Below are 21,613 nucleotides of genomic sequence, written 5' to 3'. Positions count from 1 at the left end.
AGTTCAGACATGGCTGGAATGACCTGACATATGTTGGATAAAACCATCATGACTGCCTGCCAGGAGGGCAGCAATTGACTGATGTGAGGGCCTAGACATGGTTGCATGCCAACTACAGGAAGTGGGGACTTGTAATGTAGAGCATCTCTCCTTTGACTCACACCACCTCCCAGATCACAGGAGTTCAGTCTGGCTCCCAATGTCATAGAAAAGTCTGTTACACTTAGCAAAGCCACATTCCGCATTTCATACTTCTTTTTCAAGAGAAGCTGAAGATATTTCCATCCCGGAGCTTCTCTGATGGATGACAAGTTGAGATATATTGACAGTGTTACATCTTGCTGTAGCAAGAAAAGTGAGCTGGCTGAGAAATTGATGATGACAGTGATATTTTTCGGGCTGGAGGAAGTTTGACAAATTGGTGGAGTGGGCAGACAGGTGGCCGATGAAGTTTAATATGGAGAACTGTGAGGGAATATATTTTTGTAGAAGGAACATGAAGATACAGTACAAAGTATGGTGTGCTATTGTAAATAGTTTGTTGGAGCAGAGAAACCTGAGTGTATCAATGCAAAAGTCACTAAGGGAGCAGTACAGAGACAATGAGCAGTTAATAAGGCATACAATATCCAAACTTTATTAATTGAGACTATTAGAGTACAGGATTAAGGAGGTTATCTATCCTAAACTTGTACAAGACAAAAATTCAACTATAATTGAGTACTATATACAGTTCTAGGTGCCACATTTTAGGAAGGATGTGAATGAATTGGAGAGAGGGTAGAATTTTACAAGAATAGTTTCAGCAGTGAGCAACTCAAGCTTTGAAGTTAGATTGCAAAATTTAATGTGTTTTCCTTAAAGGTGACAAGGCTAAGAGGAAATTTATTTGAAAATTTACAAAATTATAAGTGGGCTAAACAAAGCACACAGGATGGAATTGTTACCTTTCATAAAAATGGTCAAGCCCTTCTCTCTGTATTGGCTTCTCATGTGTGTCTTTTATGATGCTTCTATGTTGCAAAATAAATGTGTTCAGTGCTGTCCTGCTATAAGGTTGATCTTTTTCTCTCAGTATTCTCTGTGCTTCTTTCTGATTTCTGCATCTACATCACCTACAAAATCAAGACATACAAACTATAATAAATCTACTGAAGTCTTTTTTAGCAATACGACAATAATTCTCTTGCTTATCCATTCTGATTTCAAAGGTCCAATCTCAACTTTTTTCACCAACACAGAGAGATCATTATATTCTCTGTGGATTTCCCTGGATGCTTTTACTTTTCTGTTAAATCTTGGTCTTTCAAATACCTAGCATGTTCTCACATTAAAGTAATTGTCAAAAGTTGAAAGAACTTCATCAAAAGTATCTGTGCCTTCTCTTATGCCGTGGCAAGCTGTAAAGTTACCAACGATAGTCCCAACTAAATTCAAAAGAATATTTATATATTCAGTTTCTGATTTAGTATCTAGCAAAGAAGCAGTTCGATATCTTAAAAACTGTTTTCTCCAAGATGCCCTATTATGTCCAATTAAATCTGCCTGACAATATTTTGACTCCTGCTATTCCTTCCTAATGTGATTACTTATTCTTCTTAGTTTAAAGCTTTTCAATTCTATATTGTCTCAATGCTGCTTTACTCTCATTGCTTTATAGGCTTTGAATCTTCTTTAATCTCTTTACCTGAAAGACATCAAAATCTGCTATATGACAATGTTTATTTTTCTTATCCTATAGACATTGAAATATGTGGAGTAGCTTCCTTGTTATGTTAGCTGGAAAGTTTTAGTTTACTCTCATAGCCAAAATAGAGGTTTCTCAGCTTCTGCAGATTGCTGATTGTATGTCTTTGAGCAAGTAAAATTGCTGATTTCCCACCTTTTGCAGCCTAATAAACAACTACTGTCCCTTTCAATGACTCTACTGAAGAAATTCTGCTGCCTGCATCATTAAAGGTTGAATGCTGTTTGCTTAACAGATTTCCCTGGACCAATCCAATGTTAGTGGTGTTTTTAATAATTTGCTTTAACAGTTTCTCCAAATAAGTTTCTATTTTTTCATCCATAATAATTTCTCCCAGCTTTACTTATGGATATCACACTCCGACTGTCATCTCATAATTATTCATTCTTTCTTATTCTATTAGAATCGGCTTGCTTTGGCTTCCATATTGTCTTTTTTATCACTTTAATTCTCACTTTTTAACCTTTCCCAGTGTTGTGACTCAGTTTAAGTTAGTTCTGTGGTCATTGATATCCCTTACTGTGGCTGTGCCTCATGGTGACCATTCGCTATAGCAGTGCTGCTCGCTCTGAGGCATAAGTACTTCTGCTTTATTTTTCACTTTTTCAGCCTGCAGCTGCACTGTATTTCCATTGCCTATCAAGGATTTTAACTTAACTCATGAGCATCCAATGTCCACTTGCTGCTTGTAGCTGAACCTCTAGTTGGGGCTGTTCCTACACTTGGTACATAGCTGCATGGTGTGACTAGTGTATCAGCTTTATGTAGCTTCTAGTTCACACTGGCTTCAACACTTCTCTTACCAGGTCTGATATGCTTTATCCTGTGACTGTAGAACTTCTTGTCACAAGTTTGTCTACCTGAGTTGCAGTGAAGGCTGTAAACTGATACATTCTTCTGGCCTCACAAAGGTTTATTCTGTTCAGCTAATCAGATTCCAATCTGCACTGTTGCCTGCTTTGCGATTTGAGTATACAGTGCCAACCACTGCCAGCATGAGGTTGGGTAGATTACTGCCACATTCCTCCTTTACTGACTGGGCCTACACAGCTTACTTGATCAAAAATGGTGGAGGAAAACCTTGAAGTAGTTTAATGAGCAGAGGCTCATTCTTAAAAATATAATTTATTGCATGATAGCAATCAAGCACAAGCTACATTAGTAATTTGGATGTTGTTTTAGAGACCCAGGATAACAAGTCTGTCCTCTTCCAGATCCGAATATGTTCTGTCTTTCCGCATCCACTAATGACATCACAGATTAGATGAAGCATATTAGTCTTCAGCATTAACCATTGGGAAAACATTACCTTCCACAGTGGTATACTTGGCAAATGAGCTTTATATATCTTTCTGGGTTTGAATGTTTAGCATTGGATAATTTTTAACTATAAATTTTACAAACAGTAGTTTCTGCAGGTGTGACCTCAGGCAGGGATGTCTAATAGGCAGTTCAACTCAGTAAAGCCTTCTACTGGTGCCTCTTTCTAATAAGGATATCTTTAATGGATTTACAGAAAAGCCTCATGGAGTTTCCAAGCAATAGTTCTGAGGAATAGAAATTCACCTTGGGCAGTACTGCAAAGCAGTCATCAACAAATCATGCAGCCCATAATTAAACACCAAGTTTGATATTTAGTTCTGGTTAAGTCAATGAAACTGAATATCGAGCTGCATGCATAATCAATGTGATACCTTCTGCGTTTGCTACCGCCCAATGATTAATTTCTACCCCACAGTGTTTGTGTGGACAGTCACTTGGAAAATCCGTTCTAAATAACTGGGTTCCATAGGTCCAATGTGCTGCTCAGTGACAGGTACCAATGTAACTTGAGGCAATAAATCAATTACTAAAGAAGTAGATTATGGATTCTGGTAATATACCTGTCATCTATTCTCAGCGTTTGAGTGATAACCTTGAGCTGTCTGGGTTGATATTCTTCCTGATGCAAGTTCAGCTTTGCTTCCAATCATTGTTGTTTGTATTCTAAATCTCTGCATTTTCAATGAAAGTATTTTTGAAAAACAGATATATAGGAGATTAAATTGAAGGCTATAAACTAATCTTGAGGTTGAATGGCAAGCATGAACTGTTCTATATTGGATTTTGGTCATGTAATTCAACCCCATGTTTTGAAGGAGGGACTTGCAAGGTAATTTCACAACTGAAAAATTGTATCGATTATGAAGCAAACAAAATTATTTTAAACAAATCCACCCCAACCCACTAAACAAAATAGACAATTTTTAAAGAACCATGCTTCACAAAGCTTTCCACCATTTAGAAAGATTTATCATTTTCTTTTTTTAAAAGATACCATTGGAATAATAGAAGTTCAATATGAAGAAAACAGCATAGAACTACAATCAGGAGGCGGGTCAGATCAACATGTAATACTTTGTTGGAATGAGGTTGAGTAAATGCACAGCAGAGTTAGGTTAGATTCCCTACAGTGTGGAAACAGGCCTTTCGGCCCAGCAAGTCCACTCCAACCCTCCAAAGAGTAACCCACCCAGTCCCATTTCCCTCAGACTAATGCACCTAACACTAGGGGCAATTTAGCATGGCCAATTCACGTGCCCATCACATGTTTGGACTGTGGGAGGAAACCGGAGCAAACCCACACAGACACAGGGAGAATGTGCAAACTCCACACAGACAGTTGCCCGAGGCAGGAATTGAACCCAGGTCCCTGGTGCTGTGAGACAGCAGTGCGAGCCACTGTGCCGCCCCAGATCTTGTTGCAATTCAGCTTTATGCTGAGTTGTTAGTGCAACACTGTGCAAATTATTTTAATGGGGGGATAGTGATGTGTTACAAGATTTCCTGTAGCAGGAATTCAAGTGCTTGATTGGGTGTTTCCTGCGCTGACCATTTTGACGCCCAGCAGCACAGCTTTGAAATCAGTTGGAAGATCACTCTGAGCTGCTGTTGTTGGAAATCTCTTTGTGACCTTTGAGATCTCTCAATGTAATGACAGGCACTAAACGATTGGTATGCCATCGACCACATTGAAAACAGCTCACTGTATGCTGTTGTTTGTGAGGTCAACTTGTTAGTCCACATATACCATTATATGGGAATGCTGCAATGCTTTTGTTAAACAGAAAGCACTCTGCATAATTCAATTCTCCCTGTATAATTTAAATTAAATAATTGAGCATCTTTTTTCCTCTTAGATGTTTCTATTCATTCTCAGTTTGTGTGTGTTGCAAATGGAATCAGTTTGTATTCCCTATTTCTCATCCTTGAGAAGGTCTAAGTGCTCGGTTCCATCTTCCTGTGGAGTTGAGAAAACAAAGTAAAGCTTTCATGTTAAAAGACTTTAAATTGCTTATCCCTAAAAAGCTTGCATTGTTTGATGTGCTTTTGTGAAAGGTAGAATTATTTAATTTTGTGGCATAATCAGATTTTAAGTGCTTGTCATACAAGCATGTTGCTCCTCTTTGATAGCTATAATTATGATGGGAGAAAATCAGAATGACTATGAAAAATGCAACAGCTTTAGGATTCAGTTGTTATGAGCAAAGCTTATTAACCCGAATTACCTTGTACTCCTAGCATTACTGAGGTATCAATCTACTAATTGATACCTCAGTGTTCCATTGTTTCAGATGACAGGGAGCAGTCTTTTTTTTATATAGAATCCGCCATCTAGTAATATCACTTGGGTAAATAAGCAATTGTAAGTTCAGTTCTATTCTTGCAGAGATAAGGCTGGAAATTTTGCACCACATAAATGCCAGGCTATGACCATCACCAATAGGAGACAATCTAACCACCACTCCTTGACATTCAATGATGTTACCATCACTGCATCCCCAACTGTCAACATTCTGGGAGTCATCATTGACCACAAACTCAACTGTACTCACCACACAAACACACTGATTGCAAGAGCAGATCAGAGGCTAGGAATACTGCAGTGAGTAGCTCACTTCCCACTCCCCAAAGTCTGTCCACCATCTACAAGGCACAAGTCAGGAATGTGATGAAATACTCCCCACTTACCCGGATGAGTGCTGAAGAAGCTTGACACCATCCAGGACAAAGAAGCCTGCTTGATTGGGACTGCATCCACAAGCATCCACTCCCTCCACCGCCAGCACTCAGTTGTAGCAGTGTGTACATCACCTTCCAAACACACGAATACTTCTAGCTAGAAGGACAAGGGCAGTAGATATGTGGGAACACCATCACCTTCAAGTTCCCCTCGAAGCCACTCACCATCCCGAATTGAAAATATATCTCCGCTCTTTCATTGTCACTGGGTTAAAATCCTAGAATTCCCTTCTTAATGGCATTGTGGGTCAGCCCACAGCAGGTGGACTGCCGGGATTCAAAAGACAGCTCATTACCATCTTCTCAAGGGCAGATAGGGATAGCATAATAAATGCTGGCCAGCCAGCAATGCCCACATCTGGCAGATGAATAAATAAAGAATGACAAGTAAATTGTATTTGCTTGCACTTCACATGGCTAATCTCAGGAATTTACGAATAAATAAACTCTCACATTTTGCCTGTGGTGACATGTGTGAGCTTAGTTTGGAAAGAAAATCAGAATTAGTTCCCCAAACAATTGACTGTATACATCAATACAATAATAACAGTTTCCAAACTTGAGGAAAAAATAAAACAAAGAAACCAACCGTATCTGTCTCATATAATCTGATATGGCCGTTGACTAATTTGTTTGCATCAGTCACTTAAAATGTGCAGTGGAGACTGTTCAAGGTGTGGAAGGGACTCTGACATTCTCTACAAGTGATGTGAGGTAGTTCTGACTTCTCTTCCGAAACATTGGACCATCATTTTGAAACCTGTTCAATGGAGACCTGATAAAAAAGCTAACTGTTACAACTGCAAAGACTGGTTGGTTATCTTTGCTGAAGATTCAGAGGAAGCCCCTGAAGGATTAGAATTTCAAAATGCGGCACCATATTAACCTTTTTGTCAGCTGTGTCTATAATTCAGATATTTGAATGCAATTTCTTTGTTGGTACTTCAGTTCAGTACCGATGGAGTGACTTTCAAGTTTATTTTCATGATAGTCAGCAAAGGTACAGTGTGACAATAAAGAATAGAAACAGGAGTCGGCCATTCAGCCCCTTGAGCCTGCTGTGCTATTCAATAGGTTCATGGCTGATCTGACCTTCCTCATTCCAGCCCTTACCCCATAACCCTACTCTGCCCCTCCAGCTCTCTGTGGCAAGGAGTTACAAAGAAACTCAACTCCTCAAGAGAAGAAATTCCTCCTCATCTCAGTTTTAAATTGTCACTCTTTTATTCTGAAACTATCCCCTCTGGTCCTCGATAGGTTTTACCTCTCAAATAAAGACAGACAAGAAAGAAAGTACTTAGATTTATACAGTCCCTTCCATAATGTCATGGCATTCTAAACTATTTTATAGTCAATCAAATATTTTTGAACTATCCTTACAGTTGCAGAAAACACAGCAGCAAATTTGCACACAAGTTCCTGATGGAGGAGAGATGTTCGTTCTTAAAAGTGACAATGCAAAGTACTAGAATTTGCAGTATGACAGGTGAATAATAATATCATTACTATCATTGATAATTATACATACACTTGAGTGGCATTACCAATTTTTTTAACCCCAGAATCCTCTCATTTACAGCCGTGTGGTTGACTAATACTCTCCCATAAAATTATGATTTGCTCTTCCAGCAAAGAATGCTTTGGCCTTCACTTTTCTTTTCTATATCGATATTACCTTTTGGTCCTTTTATGTTTTTCAAATCCCTAGTCAACGGCCTCAGTTTACACATCCTGATTGACCTGTCAATCAAATCCTACAAAACAATCAGAAGATATTCTCACAATCCTGTATATCTGCTACATTGACATCACCCTAGACCATATTGTATTTGAGAGATGTTACTTTCCATGGTAACCTTGGCGCATAGCTGTTTATATATTGATGCAAACATCTTCAACTTGGCAAACAGATATGAATGACTCTTCAATATCACCGTGAAGTTAAAAGATGAATTATTTAGCCAGGTGGTGTTGTTTGGCATCCTCAACGTGGATCTGCAAAATTCAGGCTCTTGTCACAAGATCCACCCATTTTTTTAAATTGGAAATTTCTTGTGATATCTGTTCTAATTGAATGATTCCTGAACCCTATTAAAATATTCTGAGAAATCACAGCGCTGCCCATTTGACCAACTCTTCACCAACAGTCCCTACAAACAGCAATGTTATAATGGCCTGATATATAATCTGTTTTAAAATAGTTGATTGAGAGGTAATATTGGTTAAGGGCACCTTTGAAAAAGATCCTGATTGTCTTCGGAAATGGTACCTGAGGACATTTTTAAGTACCTGAGGACAGGGCTTCAGTTTAAAGTCTCATCTGAAAGTTGGCACATCTCACAGTGCGCAGTACTCACTGAATGCCGTGTTGGATTGTTAGTCTAGGTTAGATGGTCATGTCTCCAGGCAGAGACTTGCACCTACAATCATTTGACTCAGAAGTGACCACTGTTACCACTGAACCAGAACATATCCTATAAGTAGCTGTCTTCCTTATTCTGTCAAGCTCTGATGTTTCAGGTTAGGGAAGATTTGGGAGAGTTACTGATGGCAGTCAGAGTGCAGGTACAGAAGGGTTGGGGGAGGGTGTGGAAGAGAAACTGAAAATACTCATGTTCCACTGCTTGGGAAATGCTGGGAACGAATGATATTTCTTCATTCATTGCTGGATATGATGACCCTTGGAAGAAAAGTAAATAAAAGACAATGCAGATTGGAGTGTTTGAAGTATAACTACTCCAACCCAACCTTCAATATTAACTTCAGTCCTGCCTCTGATCAGTCAGCAAGGAATGTGCATGGTTCAAATTGGACGTGTCGCAGAGGTGTGTTTTATCTGATCAAGCTCATTAAAAAGTAAAGATGACATCTTGCTCTCTGTCAATGGTTGAAGACACAACCTCAGATCTGCTCAGCATCTTGATTGAAAGCTGATTAAATTCATCTCTGCTATGTGCAGATTTAAGGATTTACCAAACTTTGGATGCAAAGTGCTGAGTTAGGAATTCTGATGATTTAGCTGTTTGGTTTCAGTTCAGTGGAAAGTAAAAACGTCTTTAAATGACTGTCAAGAATACAGTGAGGGGAATTGTACTTTTGCTTTAGGATCGTTACTGAGCATATGCAAAGGGAGCTATATTGTCATGACATCTGAACACATGTAACTGGAGCTTGAGTGTACACAGCTCCAAGTAAGACATTCTCCCTCACCATCTGCTGTATGCAGTTGTGTTCAATAAAGCCTGCTGCTGTTCACTCAGTACAACATATACATCACATTGCTAAATCAGGCTTAACCTTAGATTCCTGATTATAGATGATTGAATTCCATTGTGTGAGTTGATGCTAGAAAGGAAGGTATGAAGAGACTTGAGGAAATGCAAAGACAACTTACAAGAACTATACACAATCTGAGATAGTACAACTGCCAGGACAAACTAATTACAATAAGGCTCATTTCTCTGAAAAAGTAAAGTCTGAGAGATGACCTGGTAGAGATCTTTAAGATTGTGAAAGGCTTAATGAGACAGATGCACACCCCTCGTGAGGGAATTCAAATGAACTATCGTAACAACTGCAAGAAGTAAGAGCAAGGTAGATAATTACACAAGAGAGAGGGGAATAGGGGAAAATTATGATAGGTAGAGTGGGAGGAAGAGGCTAGAGAACATAAGCACTTCATATATCTGTCAATCCAAATGGCCTGTCTCTGTGCTGTAAAGTTCTACATAACATTTGGAGGCATGTGCCTATTATCTTTACACTTTTTTTTGTTTCTTTCCCCTTCCTCTTACAACTCTCTTCCAAAATATGCAGGAGTGATGCCAGTTCCAGACCAGCCATCTGTATCGGAAAAAAACAGCTTGCTGAGCCCCATGCTGACTGCTTCCAATGGAGATGGCTCTGAGCCAGAGACCACTTCTGCTATTCTGGCGTCAGTCAAAGAACAGGTATGTAACCTGTGTTTAATCATGTTTACTCAGAGGAAGGAAGAAAATACACTGAGAATTCCAAATTCAAAAGAAGGCTTTCTGATGCAACAGCTCTTAAAATGTACCTATTTTCTGGTACTGAATATGGTTAAAGTTGCCAACACTTCAGGTTGCCTGATAGTCTCCAGGAATTGCAAATTAATCTTCAGGACATTGCATTGAACAACCAGAAGAAAAATCATAACAGAACTTTCTTTGTTTCATTTTCTTAGAACACTTTGGTTTTCAAAGTTTGTGAGAAGATTTGTAGCTCGGGTGCTCGTTGTTGTGGCTCTGTTCGCCGAGCTGGGAATTTGTGTTGCAGACATTTCATAACCTGTCCAGGTGACATCCTCAGTGCTTGGGAGCCTCCTGTGAAGTGCTTCTGTGATGCTTCCTCCAGCATTTATAGCGATTTGTCAACTGCCGGTTGATAGTTCCAGCTGTCCGCTGCAGTGGCCGGTATATTGGGTCCAGGTCGATGTGCTTATTGATTGAATGTGTGGATGAGTGACATGCCTCTAGGAATTCCCTGGCTGTTCTCTGTTTGGCTTGTCCTATAATAGTAGTGTTGTCCCAGTCGAACACATGTTGCTTGTCATCTGAGTGTGTGGCTACTAAGGATAGCTGGTCATGTCATTTCGTGGCTAGTTGGTGTTCATGGATGCGGACGGTTAGCTGTCTTCCTGTTTGTCTTATGTAGTGTTTTGTGCAGTCCTTGCATGGGACTTTGTACACTACATTGGTTTTGCTCATGCTGGGTATCGGGTCCTTCGTCCTGGTGAGTTGTTGTCTGAGAGTGGCTGTTGGTTTGTGTGCTGTTATGAGTCCTAGTGGTCGCAGTAGTCTGGCTGTCAGTTCAGAAATGTTTTTGATGTATGGTAGTGTGGCTAGTCCTTTGGGTTGTGGCATGTCCTCATTCCGTTATCTTTCCCTTAGGCATCCGTTGATGAAATTGCGGGGGTACCCGTTTTTGGCGAGTACATTATATAGGTGTTCTTCTTCCTCTTTTTGCAGTTCTGGTGTACTGCAGTGTGTTGTGGCCCTTTTGAACAGTGTCTTGATGCAACTTCTTTTGTGTGTGTTGGGGTGGTTGCTTTTGTAGTTTAGGACTTGGTCTGTGTGTGTGGCTTTCCTGTAAACCTTTTTGGTGAATTCGCCGTTCGGTGTTCTCTGTACCATCATGTCTAGGAATGGGAGTTGGTTGTCATTTTCTTCCTCTCTAGTGAATTGGATTCCTGTGAGTGTGGCATTGATGATCCGATGTGTGTTCTCTATTTATGTGTTTTTAATGATTACAAAGGTATCATCTACATATCTGACCCAGAGTTTGGGTTGAATTTGCGGTAAGACTGTTTGTTCTAACCTTTGTATTACTGCTTCTGCTATGAGTCCAGAGATGGGTGAGCCCATTGTTGTGCCGTTGATTTGTTCATATATTTGGTTGTTGAATGTGAAGTGTGTTGTGAGGCACAGGTCCAGTAGTTTGAGTATGCAATCTTTGTTGATAGGTTCCCCGTCTTGTTGTCTGTTCTGTATGTCCAGCAGGTTGGCTATTGTTTCTCTGGCGAGGGTTTTGTCGATTAGAGGTGAACAGTGCCGTTACATCGAATGAGACCATAGTTTCTTCCTTGTCTATGTGTATATTTCTGATGATGTCCAAGAATTCCTGTGTTGACTGTATAGAGTGTCTGGATCCGCTGATCAGGTGTTTCAGTTTCTGCTGTAGTTCTTTAGCCAGTTTGTGAGATGGTGTCCCTGGTAGTGATACTATTGGTCTGAGTGGGATGTCTGGTTTGTGCACTTTAGGTGGAGAATTCACCACAAAGGTATACAGGAAAGCCACACACACAGACCAAGTCCTAAACTACGAAAGCAACCACCCCAATACACACAAAAGAAGTTGCATCAAGACACTGTTCAAAAGGGCCACAACACACTGCAGTACACCAGAACTGCAAAAAGAGGAAGAAGAACACCTATACAATGTATTCGCCAAAAACGGATACCCCCTCAATTTCATCAACAGATGCCTAAGGGAAAGACAATGGAATGAGGACATGCCACAACCCAAAGGACTAGCCACACTACCATACATCAAAAACATTTCTGAACTGACAGCCAGACTACTGCGACCACTAGGACTCATAACAGCACACAAACCAACAGCCACTCTCAGACAACAACTCACCAGGACGAAGGACCCGATACCCAGCATGAGCAAAAACAATGTAGTGTACAAAATCCCATGCAAGGACTGCACAAAACAGGACAAACAGGAAGACAGCTAACGGTCCGCATCCATGAACACCAACTAGCCACGAAACGACATGACCAGCTATCCTTAGTAGCCACACACTCAGATGACAAGCAACATGAGTTTGACTGGGACAACACTACTATTATAGGACAAGCCAAACAGAGAACAGCCAGGGAATTCCTAGAGGCATGTCACTCATCCACAGATTCAATCAATAAGCACATCGAACTGGACCCAATATACCGGCCACTGCAGCGGACAGCTGGAACTGACAACTGGAAGCGGCAGGTATAAATCACTATAAATGCCGGAGGAAATATCACAGAAGCACTTCACAGGAGGCTCCCAAGCACTGAGGATGTCACCTCGACAGGGGACGAAACATCTGCAACACAAATTCCCAGCTCGGCGAACAGAACCACAACAACACTTTAGTTTATTTCTTGCCGTACTTTGTGTAAAAGTATTGCCAATTGGGGGAAAAGGCTGTATAATTTGGTCAAAAAGTATTGAGTTACATTTTCCAGTTGACATGGAAAGGCAGGAATCCCAGAGATTATGGATGATCACTGACAGGAGCTTTGGGTGACGGGACAGTTGGAGAAAGTGGGTCTTGTACAATACACTCAATCAGAGTTGGCAACACTAAATGCTGTAGCTAAACACTTGTGGAGGAGAAATCATTTGCATTTGTTTCGAATGGTGTCAGTGAAAAACTGCTTATTAGAATTTGAAGTTATTACGTGTTAGAAATGGTGTAGTACATTGAAACAATCAAAACTGATAGAGACATTTATATTGCAACACTTCGAACTGAGTTGTTACTTTTGTTTTTAAATGGAATAAAACATCCTGAGATTATCAGATTCTTCTGGTACAACCTGACTTTGAAAAAGTGCAATGTTTAGCTGAGTTGAAATGTTTGAAAAAAAATGCTTTGATTTATTATTATTTGTGTTTGAATGCAATTTTGTACACTAAAGGGGTCTGTCCCTCTTTCTAAATTTGGATGCCATTTTATTTTATACTTTGAGTTCAATTTAGTGTTGTTTGTTTTGAATTCTGAACAAACTGTGTGTAATAGGAAATGGATTAATTGGTATTGAAAGACATCGTAAAATTTTTCTTTCAAACTGGAATTACAGATGCCTCAGAATAAAATGTATCTGGGTTTAAGACACAATGAGCAATATGAGACTTATTTTCCTCTTACATTTAGTTTCTTCTTCAAAAATCAATGAGATTAAAGTTGCCATTACATACTTACAACACACTACACAATATTCCTCAATAAATGAAGATGTTTCTTTTTACCTTATATACCATTGTGTTCTGATATTTTCATTGCAATTGCCAAAACAAACGTTCTGTTATTTGGTTGATGAAGCTTGTGTTTTCTTTTAAATGATACAGCACCCAGCCCCGTTTATCTCTGCGTTACCAATGGGAGTGAAAGGTTAATTGTATTCAGTGCATAGAAACCTAAAAGGAATTACTACATAGTCACTATGTTGGAGTGATGATGTGCTGAATTCTGAGAGTAAGGACATGTAAGTGACAGTATCTGTAATTACAGCACAGATAGACTGCAATAATATACAGTTCTATTGATCGGCTAAAAGGACAGCATACAGAGCACAACAGCAGTTTAAGATGAAAGAAAAATTGCATAACATGGTGATGACTGGTGACAGAATCATGACTGGATGAAATTTCACTGGACTTTTATTTTATTCTTAGAGTTTTTGCCTCCACTTTTTGGAAATGATCTATGTAATCTTCATTTAATAAAAAGGCCACAGTTGATTAAAGAGTGTAGAAGAGTATGAGACTGCTTTGAGAAATGGATTGCAACATAATAGGATTCAAGATTTAACATATCACAGGGTCTTTGATAAGAAGTATTGCACCTAATTGGAAACTCTGAGTGGAATCCTCTGCTGTCGCTGATGGTGATCTTGGAGACAGAAAGGTCAGTTAATAGGGAGGGTTGGTGGCTTTCATGAGCTCAGTCACTTTACTGCCTCCACTGGAATTATATTCTAGGTTGAAAGACCCATGGTTGACCCTACTGTTAATTGAGGCTTTTTATCGGCCAGCTAATGAGAATACAAGGGCCTCATCCAACTGGTACTGGTTTTAAAAGCTGAAATTGTCTGGCGAGCTTGTGATCTTGATCAAAGTGTCTGATCGAGGGATTGGACTTGGGATGGAAGGTCCACTGAGAGCCAATGCCCTTCTCTTCTTGCTGACCCCTCTATCCCATACTGTCCACAACCTGCATCCTGCAAAAAAACCTTCCACTTTCCAATCTTACCGTGGCGTGTGTTGTGCTACAATCCTGAGATTCCGGTGGGTGTTTTATCTGCAGCAGGCATGGCCTAGCCTGTGGTGAGCATAAGAGCTATCACTTCTGATCGGCTGGTCGCTTTCAGTAGGCGAGACTTTGGGATCTTGACACTAGGGGAGAACCCAACAGTAGGTTCACCATTGTTCGAGTATCTTGTGATTCAGCGGGCCTTCCTGAAGAGAGGCAACAGAGGTCTGTCACTAGTAGGTGAGGTCCCCATTACCTCAGCAAGATTCTGTCTCATAGGTAGTACTACGGCTACCAACATGATATAAACAGAAGTAAATTTCACAGGGCAAGTGTCTGAACTGCTTAAGGGTCCACCTGGTACTGAGACAGGCAAAGGTCACGGAAACACACAAGATTCACCATTTGGGCAGAATTTTAATCATGGCCCTCCATTCACAATGATAGCACAGAAAGTGGACACTCCTTCTACTCTACTGCCTTTTAGACTGACTGGTTCCCACGCTATTACAATTCAAATTTAGTGTCATGAGTGTTCACGGGAGATGCGTGTGATAACACAGCAAGCGAAGCTTTTCAGTGGTGAAACCCAGCATCAGCTGACCATGTAGTAGGAATTGATGGAGCATCCTGGACAAACAAGTTGCATCTTCATCATGGCCACAATTTTCCTGTTCAACTCCATTGCTGTAAGATTTATTCAGAGCCAAAAGTGGCATGGGTGTTTTTCACAGTGGCACTGTGGCTCACTGGTTAGCGCTGCTGCCTCACGGCGCCAGGGACACGGATTTGATTCAAGCCTTAGGCGACTGTCTGTGTGGAGTTTAATCATTCTCCCCGTGTCTGCGTGGGTTTCCTCTGGGTACGCCAGTTTCCGCCCAAAATCCAAAGATGTGCAGGTAAGGTGAATTGGCTAAATTTCCCATCATGTTCAGGGATGTGTGAGTTAGGTACATTAGTCAGGGGTAAATGTAGAGTAATAGGGTAAGGGAATGGGTCTGGGTGGGTTACTGTTTGGAGAGTCGGTGTGGACTTGTTGGGCCAAATGGCCTGTTTCCACACTGTAGGGATTCTATGATTCTATGAAATGTGTTACAATTGGAAACCCATTGAGGATAGTTTTAAGACCTGACGCATCACAAATATGCTTCTGGCTTACTGTTCCCATTTTAACTCACTGTCAGGTAACCAAACTGTTACCTGACAGTTAGCTCAGGCAACCTGTTGTACAGGTTCTGTCACCTCTCCCATCACTGAGACAGACTAGGTTCATCTTCACATTGACACAGGCAAGATCTATATTATCATTGAGATTTACAAGATACATTTTTATGACAAGTTGATCATAACACTGGGACAGGTAATGTCTATAAGGCCATATAACACAGGAGTGGAAGTCAGCCATACAGCCTAACAAGTGTACTCCACCATTCAATAGGATCATAACTGATCTGATAATCGTCAACTCCACTTTCATGTTGTTTCCCCATGGCTCTTGATTCCCTTACTGATTAAAAATCTGTCTATCTCAGCTTTGTATATAGTTAACAATCCAGCCTCAATAGTCCTCCACATTAAAGAATTCCATGATTCACTACCGCCCGAGAGAAGAAATCCTGCACTAATCGAGCAATCACTTATTCTGAGATTATGCTCTCCATTTCTTTATTGTACCAAAGGGGAAACATCCACCCGGCTCGAAGATCCTTATGTGGCTTATTTATGGCATGTCTGATTCTTCCAAACTGCAGTGAGTACGGGTGCAAACTAATCAACATTTCTTCAGAAGAAAATTCCTCCATACACCACAAATTTGGGAATTTTCTGTGGACAGTGTCCAATGCCAATATATGTTTCCTTAGATAAGGAAGCCAAACTTGTTCACACTGTTCTGTGTATGGTCTAACTAGTGTATGGTCTAACTAGGTTTCCTTATTTTCACAATCCATTATCTTTGAAATAAATGTCAACATCAATTTGTCTTCCCTATTACCTGGTAAATGTGGATGTTAATGTTTTGTTTATTTTATGCACAACGACTCAGAAAAGCCAGTGTGCTGCAGCTTTTTCCATTTAAATAATATTCAGCTTCTCTACTCATCTTGCCAAAGTGCACAACCTCACATTTTTCCAAATTATATTCCACCTGTGAAGTTATTGCCCACTCACTCAAGCTGCCTGTTTCACTCTTTGTGTCATTCTCACCACTTACCTTCCCACCTATTTTTGTGCCATCTGCAACTTGGCACAGCAGATTCACTCCCCTCTTCCAAGTCATTATTATATATTGTAAATTATTTTGGCCATAGCACTGATCCCTCTGGCATTCTATGAGCTGCAGAATGTCATCCTAAAAATATCCCCCTTATCCATACTTTCTGTTTTTTATTAGTTAGCCAATCCTCTAACCACATTTAATATTCAAGGTATTACCCCAAGACCATGTGCTGTTATCTTAATACGTGACCTTACATGTGGTTCCTTATCAAATTACTTTTTGAAATCCAAATACATTATATCTACTGGTCTCACTTTTAGTAATCCTGCTTGTTGCCTCCTCAAAGAATTCTAATAAATTTGGGAACAGTAATTTCCCTTTCATGAAGCCATGCTGAATCTTCTTAATTATAATTAGGTTGTTTACAGTATGGAAACAGGCCCTTCAGCCCAACAAGTCCACACCAACTCTCCGAAGAATAACCCACCCAGTCCCATTCCCCCTGACTAATGCGCCTAACACTATGGGCAATATAGCATGGCCAATTCACCTGACCTGCACAATTTTGGACAGTGGAAGGAAACCGGAGAACCCCCCGAGGAAACCCACACAGACACGGGGAGAATATGCAAACTCTGCCCAGATAGTTGCCCAAGGTGGGAATTGAACCTGCGTCCCTGGTGCTGTGAGGGTGTTATGTATTTCTGAATGTTTTGCTATTACATCCTTTATTATAGACTCTAACACTTTCCCAATGGTAGATGATGAGCTAACTGGCCTGTCATCACCTGTTTTGTGTTTTCTTCCATTTTGAATAGGGTGTTACACTGATAGTTTTCCAATCCTCTGGAACGTTTTCAGAATCTAAAGATTTCCACTAGCGCAGCCACTGTCTGCATTGCTATTACCCTTATGATACAACCCAGTAGGTTAATTGTATTATGAGATTTACATTTTTCCTTCAATTTCATATCATGCAAGGTCTCCCTTTTTCATTGAAACAAATTTGAGCTTACCACTCTGACTCACAAAGTACAGCCATTTTAAAACTCACAAGATCCAATTCATCACCTGAGAGACAAGGGACACTTATCATACAGCTATCTGTTCTCTTTATCCTTGTAATCTTTTGTTTTGATAATACCTTTATTGGCTTTGTGCCGTAAGTGCTTTCACTGCCATTTTTGAAACTATTCAGAGAATCTCTGACTGGACTCTTACAATTTTCACAAAAAACAAAGAGAGAGAGAAAGGATTAAGATCTGAGGGGTGAGGGGAGGATGGAGCACAGGCAAACTGTTTTCATTTGCCAGTAGCTTCTAGACAACAGCAACACACTTTCCTGAATTTAGTTCAGCTCTAAAGAAGGGACTTTGGACTCAAAATGGTAGCTCTGTTTTCTGTCCACAGTTTCTCCATCAATTTTCTGTTTCTGTTTCACTTGCCAGAATTGGTCTGGCAAAGGACGGACGAGTTGTTCCGATCTGCCCGGGAGGCAGGGACAGTGCTGCTACATTTTGACAATCCAAACTGACAGCCATCAGCCATCACCTTTAACACCTCTGTTTTCTTGTGGGAATGATGCAGTCCCATGCTGTGTCATGCAGGAGTGCACCATTCTTCCATCTACTTCAGGGGAGCCCATTGTCTGCTCATCTGTGAACCAATGAGTTAACTCCTGAATCTCTGTCACTCGCACCCTGACTGCCTGAATTGCCTCCACATTGAGTTACATGCCACTTTTACTCTGCCCTTCACCTGCTTTCTTTTGCCTTGCTGTGTTTTGGATGCGATTTTAAAACTAGGGACCTGTTAAAAAAAATATATGCTTGCAGACAAAAAACTACGGATGCTGAAGTGCAAAGTAGACAGACAGGAGGCTGGAAGAACACAGCAAGTCAGGCAGCATCAGGAGGCTGGGAGAACACAGCAAGTCAGGCAGCATCAGGAGGCTGGGAGAACACAGCAAGTCAGGCAGCATCTGGAGGCTGGGAGAACACAGCAAGTCAGGCAGCATCAGGAGGCTGGGAGAACACAGCAAGTCAGGCAGCATCAGGAGGCTGGAAGAACACAGCAAGCCAGGCAACATCAGGAGGCTGGAAGAACACAGCAAGTCAGGCAGCATCAGGAGGCTGGGAGAACACAGCAAGCCAGACAGCATCAGGAGGCTGGACGAACACAGCAAGTCAGGCAGCATTGGGAGGCTGGACGAACACAGCAAGTCAGGCAGCATCAGGAGGCTGGGAGAACACAGCAAGTCAGGCAGCATCAGGAGGCTGGGAGAACACAGCAAGTCAGGCAGCATCAGGAGGCTGGACGAACACAGCAAGTCAAGCAGCATCAGGAGGCTGTGAGAACACTGCAAGTCAGGCAGCATCAGGAGGCTGGGAGAACACAGCAAGTCAGGCAGCATCAGGAGGCTGGACGAACACAGCAAGTCAGGCAGCATCAGGAGGCTGGACGAACACAGCAAGTCAGGCGGCATCAGGAGGCTGGACGAACACAGCAAGTCAGGCGGCATCAGGACGCTGGGAGAACACAGCAAGTCAGGCGGCATCAGGAGGCTGGGAGAACACAGCAAGTCAGGCAGCATCAGGAGGCTGGGAGAACACAGCAAGTCAGGCAGCATCAGGAGGCTGGGAGAACACAGTAAGTCAGGTAACATCAGGAGGCTGGGAGAACACAGCAAGTCAGGCAGCATCAGGAGGCTCGGAGAACACAGTAAGTCAGGTAACATCAGGAGGCTGGGAGAACACAGCAAGTCAGGCAGCATCAGGAGGCTAGGAGAACACAGCAAGTCAGGCAGCATCAGGAGTCTGGATGAACACAGCAAGCCAGACAGCATCAGGAGGCTGGGAGAACACAGCAAGTCAGGCAGCATCAGGAGGTTGGACAAACAGCAAGTCAGGCAGCATCAGGAGGCTGGGAGAACACAGCAAGTCAGGCAGCATCAGGAGGCTGGGAGAACAGAGCAAGCCAGGCCACATCAGGAGGCTGTGAGAACACTGCAAGTCAGGCAGCATCAGGAGGCTCGGAGAACACAGCAAGCCAGGCCACATCAGGAGGCTGGGAGAACACAGCAAGTCAGGCAGCATCAGGAGGCTGGGAGAACACAGCAAGTCAGGCAGCATCAGGAGGCTGGATGAACACAGCAAGCCAGACAGCATCAGGAGGCTGGGAGAACACAGCAAGTCAGGCAGCATCAGGAGGTTGGACGAACAGCAAGTCAGGCAGCATCAGGAGGCTGGGAGAACACAGCAAGTCAGGCAGCATCAGGACGCTGGGAGAACACAGCAAGTCAGGCAGCATCAGGAGTCTGGACGAACACAGCAAGTCCGGCAGCATCAGGAGGCTGGGAGAACACAGCAAATCAGGCAGCATCAGGAGGCTGGACGAACACAGCAAGCCAGGCCACATCAGGAGGCTGTGAGAACACTGCAAGTCAGGCAGCATCAGGAGGCTCGGAGAACACAGTAAGTCAGGTAACACCAGGAGGCTGGGAGAACACAGCAAGTCAGGCAGCATCAGGAGGCTGGATGAACACAGCAAGCCAGACAGCATCAGGAGGGTGGGAGAACACAGCAAGTCAGGCAGCATCAGGAGGCTGGATGAACACAGCAAGCCAGACAGCATCAGGAGGGTGGGAGAACACAGCAAGTCAGGCAGCATCAGGAGGTTGGACGAACAGCAAGTCAGGCAGCATCAGGAGGCTGGGAGAACACAGCAAATCAGGCAGCATCAGGAGGCTGGGAGAACACAGCAAGTCAGGCAGCATCAGGAGGCTGGGAGAACACAGCAAGTCAGGCAGCATCAGGAGGCTGGAAGAACACAGCAAGTCAGGCAGCATCAGGAGGCTGGGAGAACACAGCAAGTCAGGCAGCATCAGGAGGCTGGAAGAACACAGCAAGTCAGGCAGCATCAGGAGGCTGGGAGAACACAGCAAGTCAGGCAGCATCAGGAGGTTGGACGAACAGCAAGTCAGGCAGCATCAGGAGGCTGGGAGAACACAGCAAGTCAGGCAGCATCAGGAGGCTGGGAGAACACAGCAAGTCAGGCAGCATCAGGAGGCTGGGAGAACACAGCAAGTCAGGCAGCATCAGGAGGCTGGGAGAACACAGCAAGTCAGGCAGCATCAGGAGGCTGGGAGAACACAGCAAGTCAGGCAGCATCAGGAGGCTGGGAGAACACAGCAAGTCAGGCAGCATCAGGAGGCTGTGAGAACACAGCAAGTCAGGCAGCATCAGGAGGCTGGACGAACACAGCAAGTCAGGCAGCATCAGGAGGCTGGACGAACACAGCAAGTCAGGCAGCATCAGGAGGCTGTGAGAACACAGCAAGTCAGGCAGCATCAGGAGGTTGGGAGAACACCGCAAGCCAGGCAGCATCAGGAGGCTGGACGAACACAGCAAGTCAGGCAGCATCAGGAGGCTGGATGAACACAGCAAGCCATGCAGCATCAGGAGGTGCAGAAGTCGACGTTTCAGGTGTAACCCTGAAGAAACGTTGACTTCTCCATCTCCCAATGCTGCTTGGCTTGCTGTGTTCTTGCAGCCTCCTGCATGTCTACAATGTTAAAAAAAATACACAGAACTATTCTACAGAAGTTCAGGGTTTATCCCCACTGTCCTAGCCAATGTGTATCCCTTAAAAACACTTGTAAAAGCAGATTATTTATCATTATCACACTGCTGTGCAGAAACTAGCTGCTGCATTACTTTTGTGACCTCAGAAGTGCTTTGTTGGCTGTAAGGCACTTTGGATTGTCCTCAGATATTCAAAGCTGCTTCATGAAAGACTTTCTGTCAAGTCTGCCAATTTGTTGAGATATTTTTCTAATAATAGATGGTGAAGGTAAATCTCTACAAAATATTCAAAAGCTGCTCAATCATTTTCTGCAGTTTCTCTTCCCTATTTAATCCTATATAGTTTGGATCTGGAGAGAAATTAATGCCAATGCAAAATGGCAATAAATAAAGCAATTTATGAAGAATTAATTAAATTGTTACGTTACATAGTCAATCTGAAGCAGAGTTTTCAT

At 42.3% G+C, this 21,613-nt stretch overlaps 1 protein-coding gene across 7 annotated transcripts in view; it reads left to right on the top strand.

Moving 5' to 3' along the window:
- Positions 1 to 21,613, top strand: part of LOC122564410 (catenin delta-2-like) — a 1,213,649-nt gene that overhangs the window by 448,317 nt on the left and 743,719 nt on the right. For all 7 annotated transcript variants that reach the window (XM_043719230.2, XM_043719228.2, XM_087978581.1 and 4 more), the window contains one exon: positions 9,626 to 9,759. In XM_043719230.2, coding sequence (XP_043575165.1) covers positions 9,626 to 9,759 — 134 coding nt within the window. The remainder of the gene's footprint in view (positions 1 to 9,625; positions 9,760 to 21,613) is intronic.

The sequence above is a fragment of the Chiloscyllium plagiosum genome, unplaced genomic scaffold (genome assembly GCF_037043375.1).
Source record: "Chiloscyllium plagiosum isolate Xiang-an unplaced genomic scaffold, Cpla_swu_hap1 HiC_scaffold_34, whole genome shotgun sequence".
Taxonomy (NCBI): domain Eukaryota; kingdom Metazoa; phylum Chordata; class Chondrichthyes; order Orectolobiformes; family Hemiscylliidae; genus Chiloscyllium; species Chiloscyllium plagiosum.
This window is presented reverse-complemented; position numbering and strand designations above follow the sequence as displayed.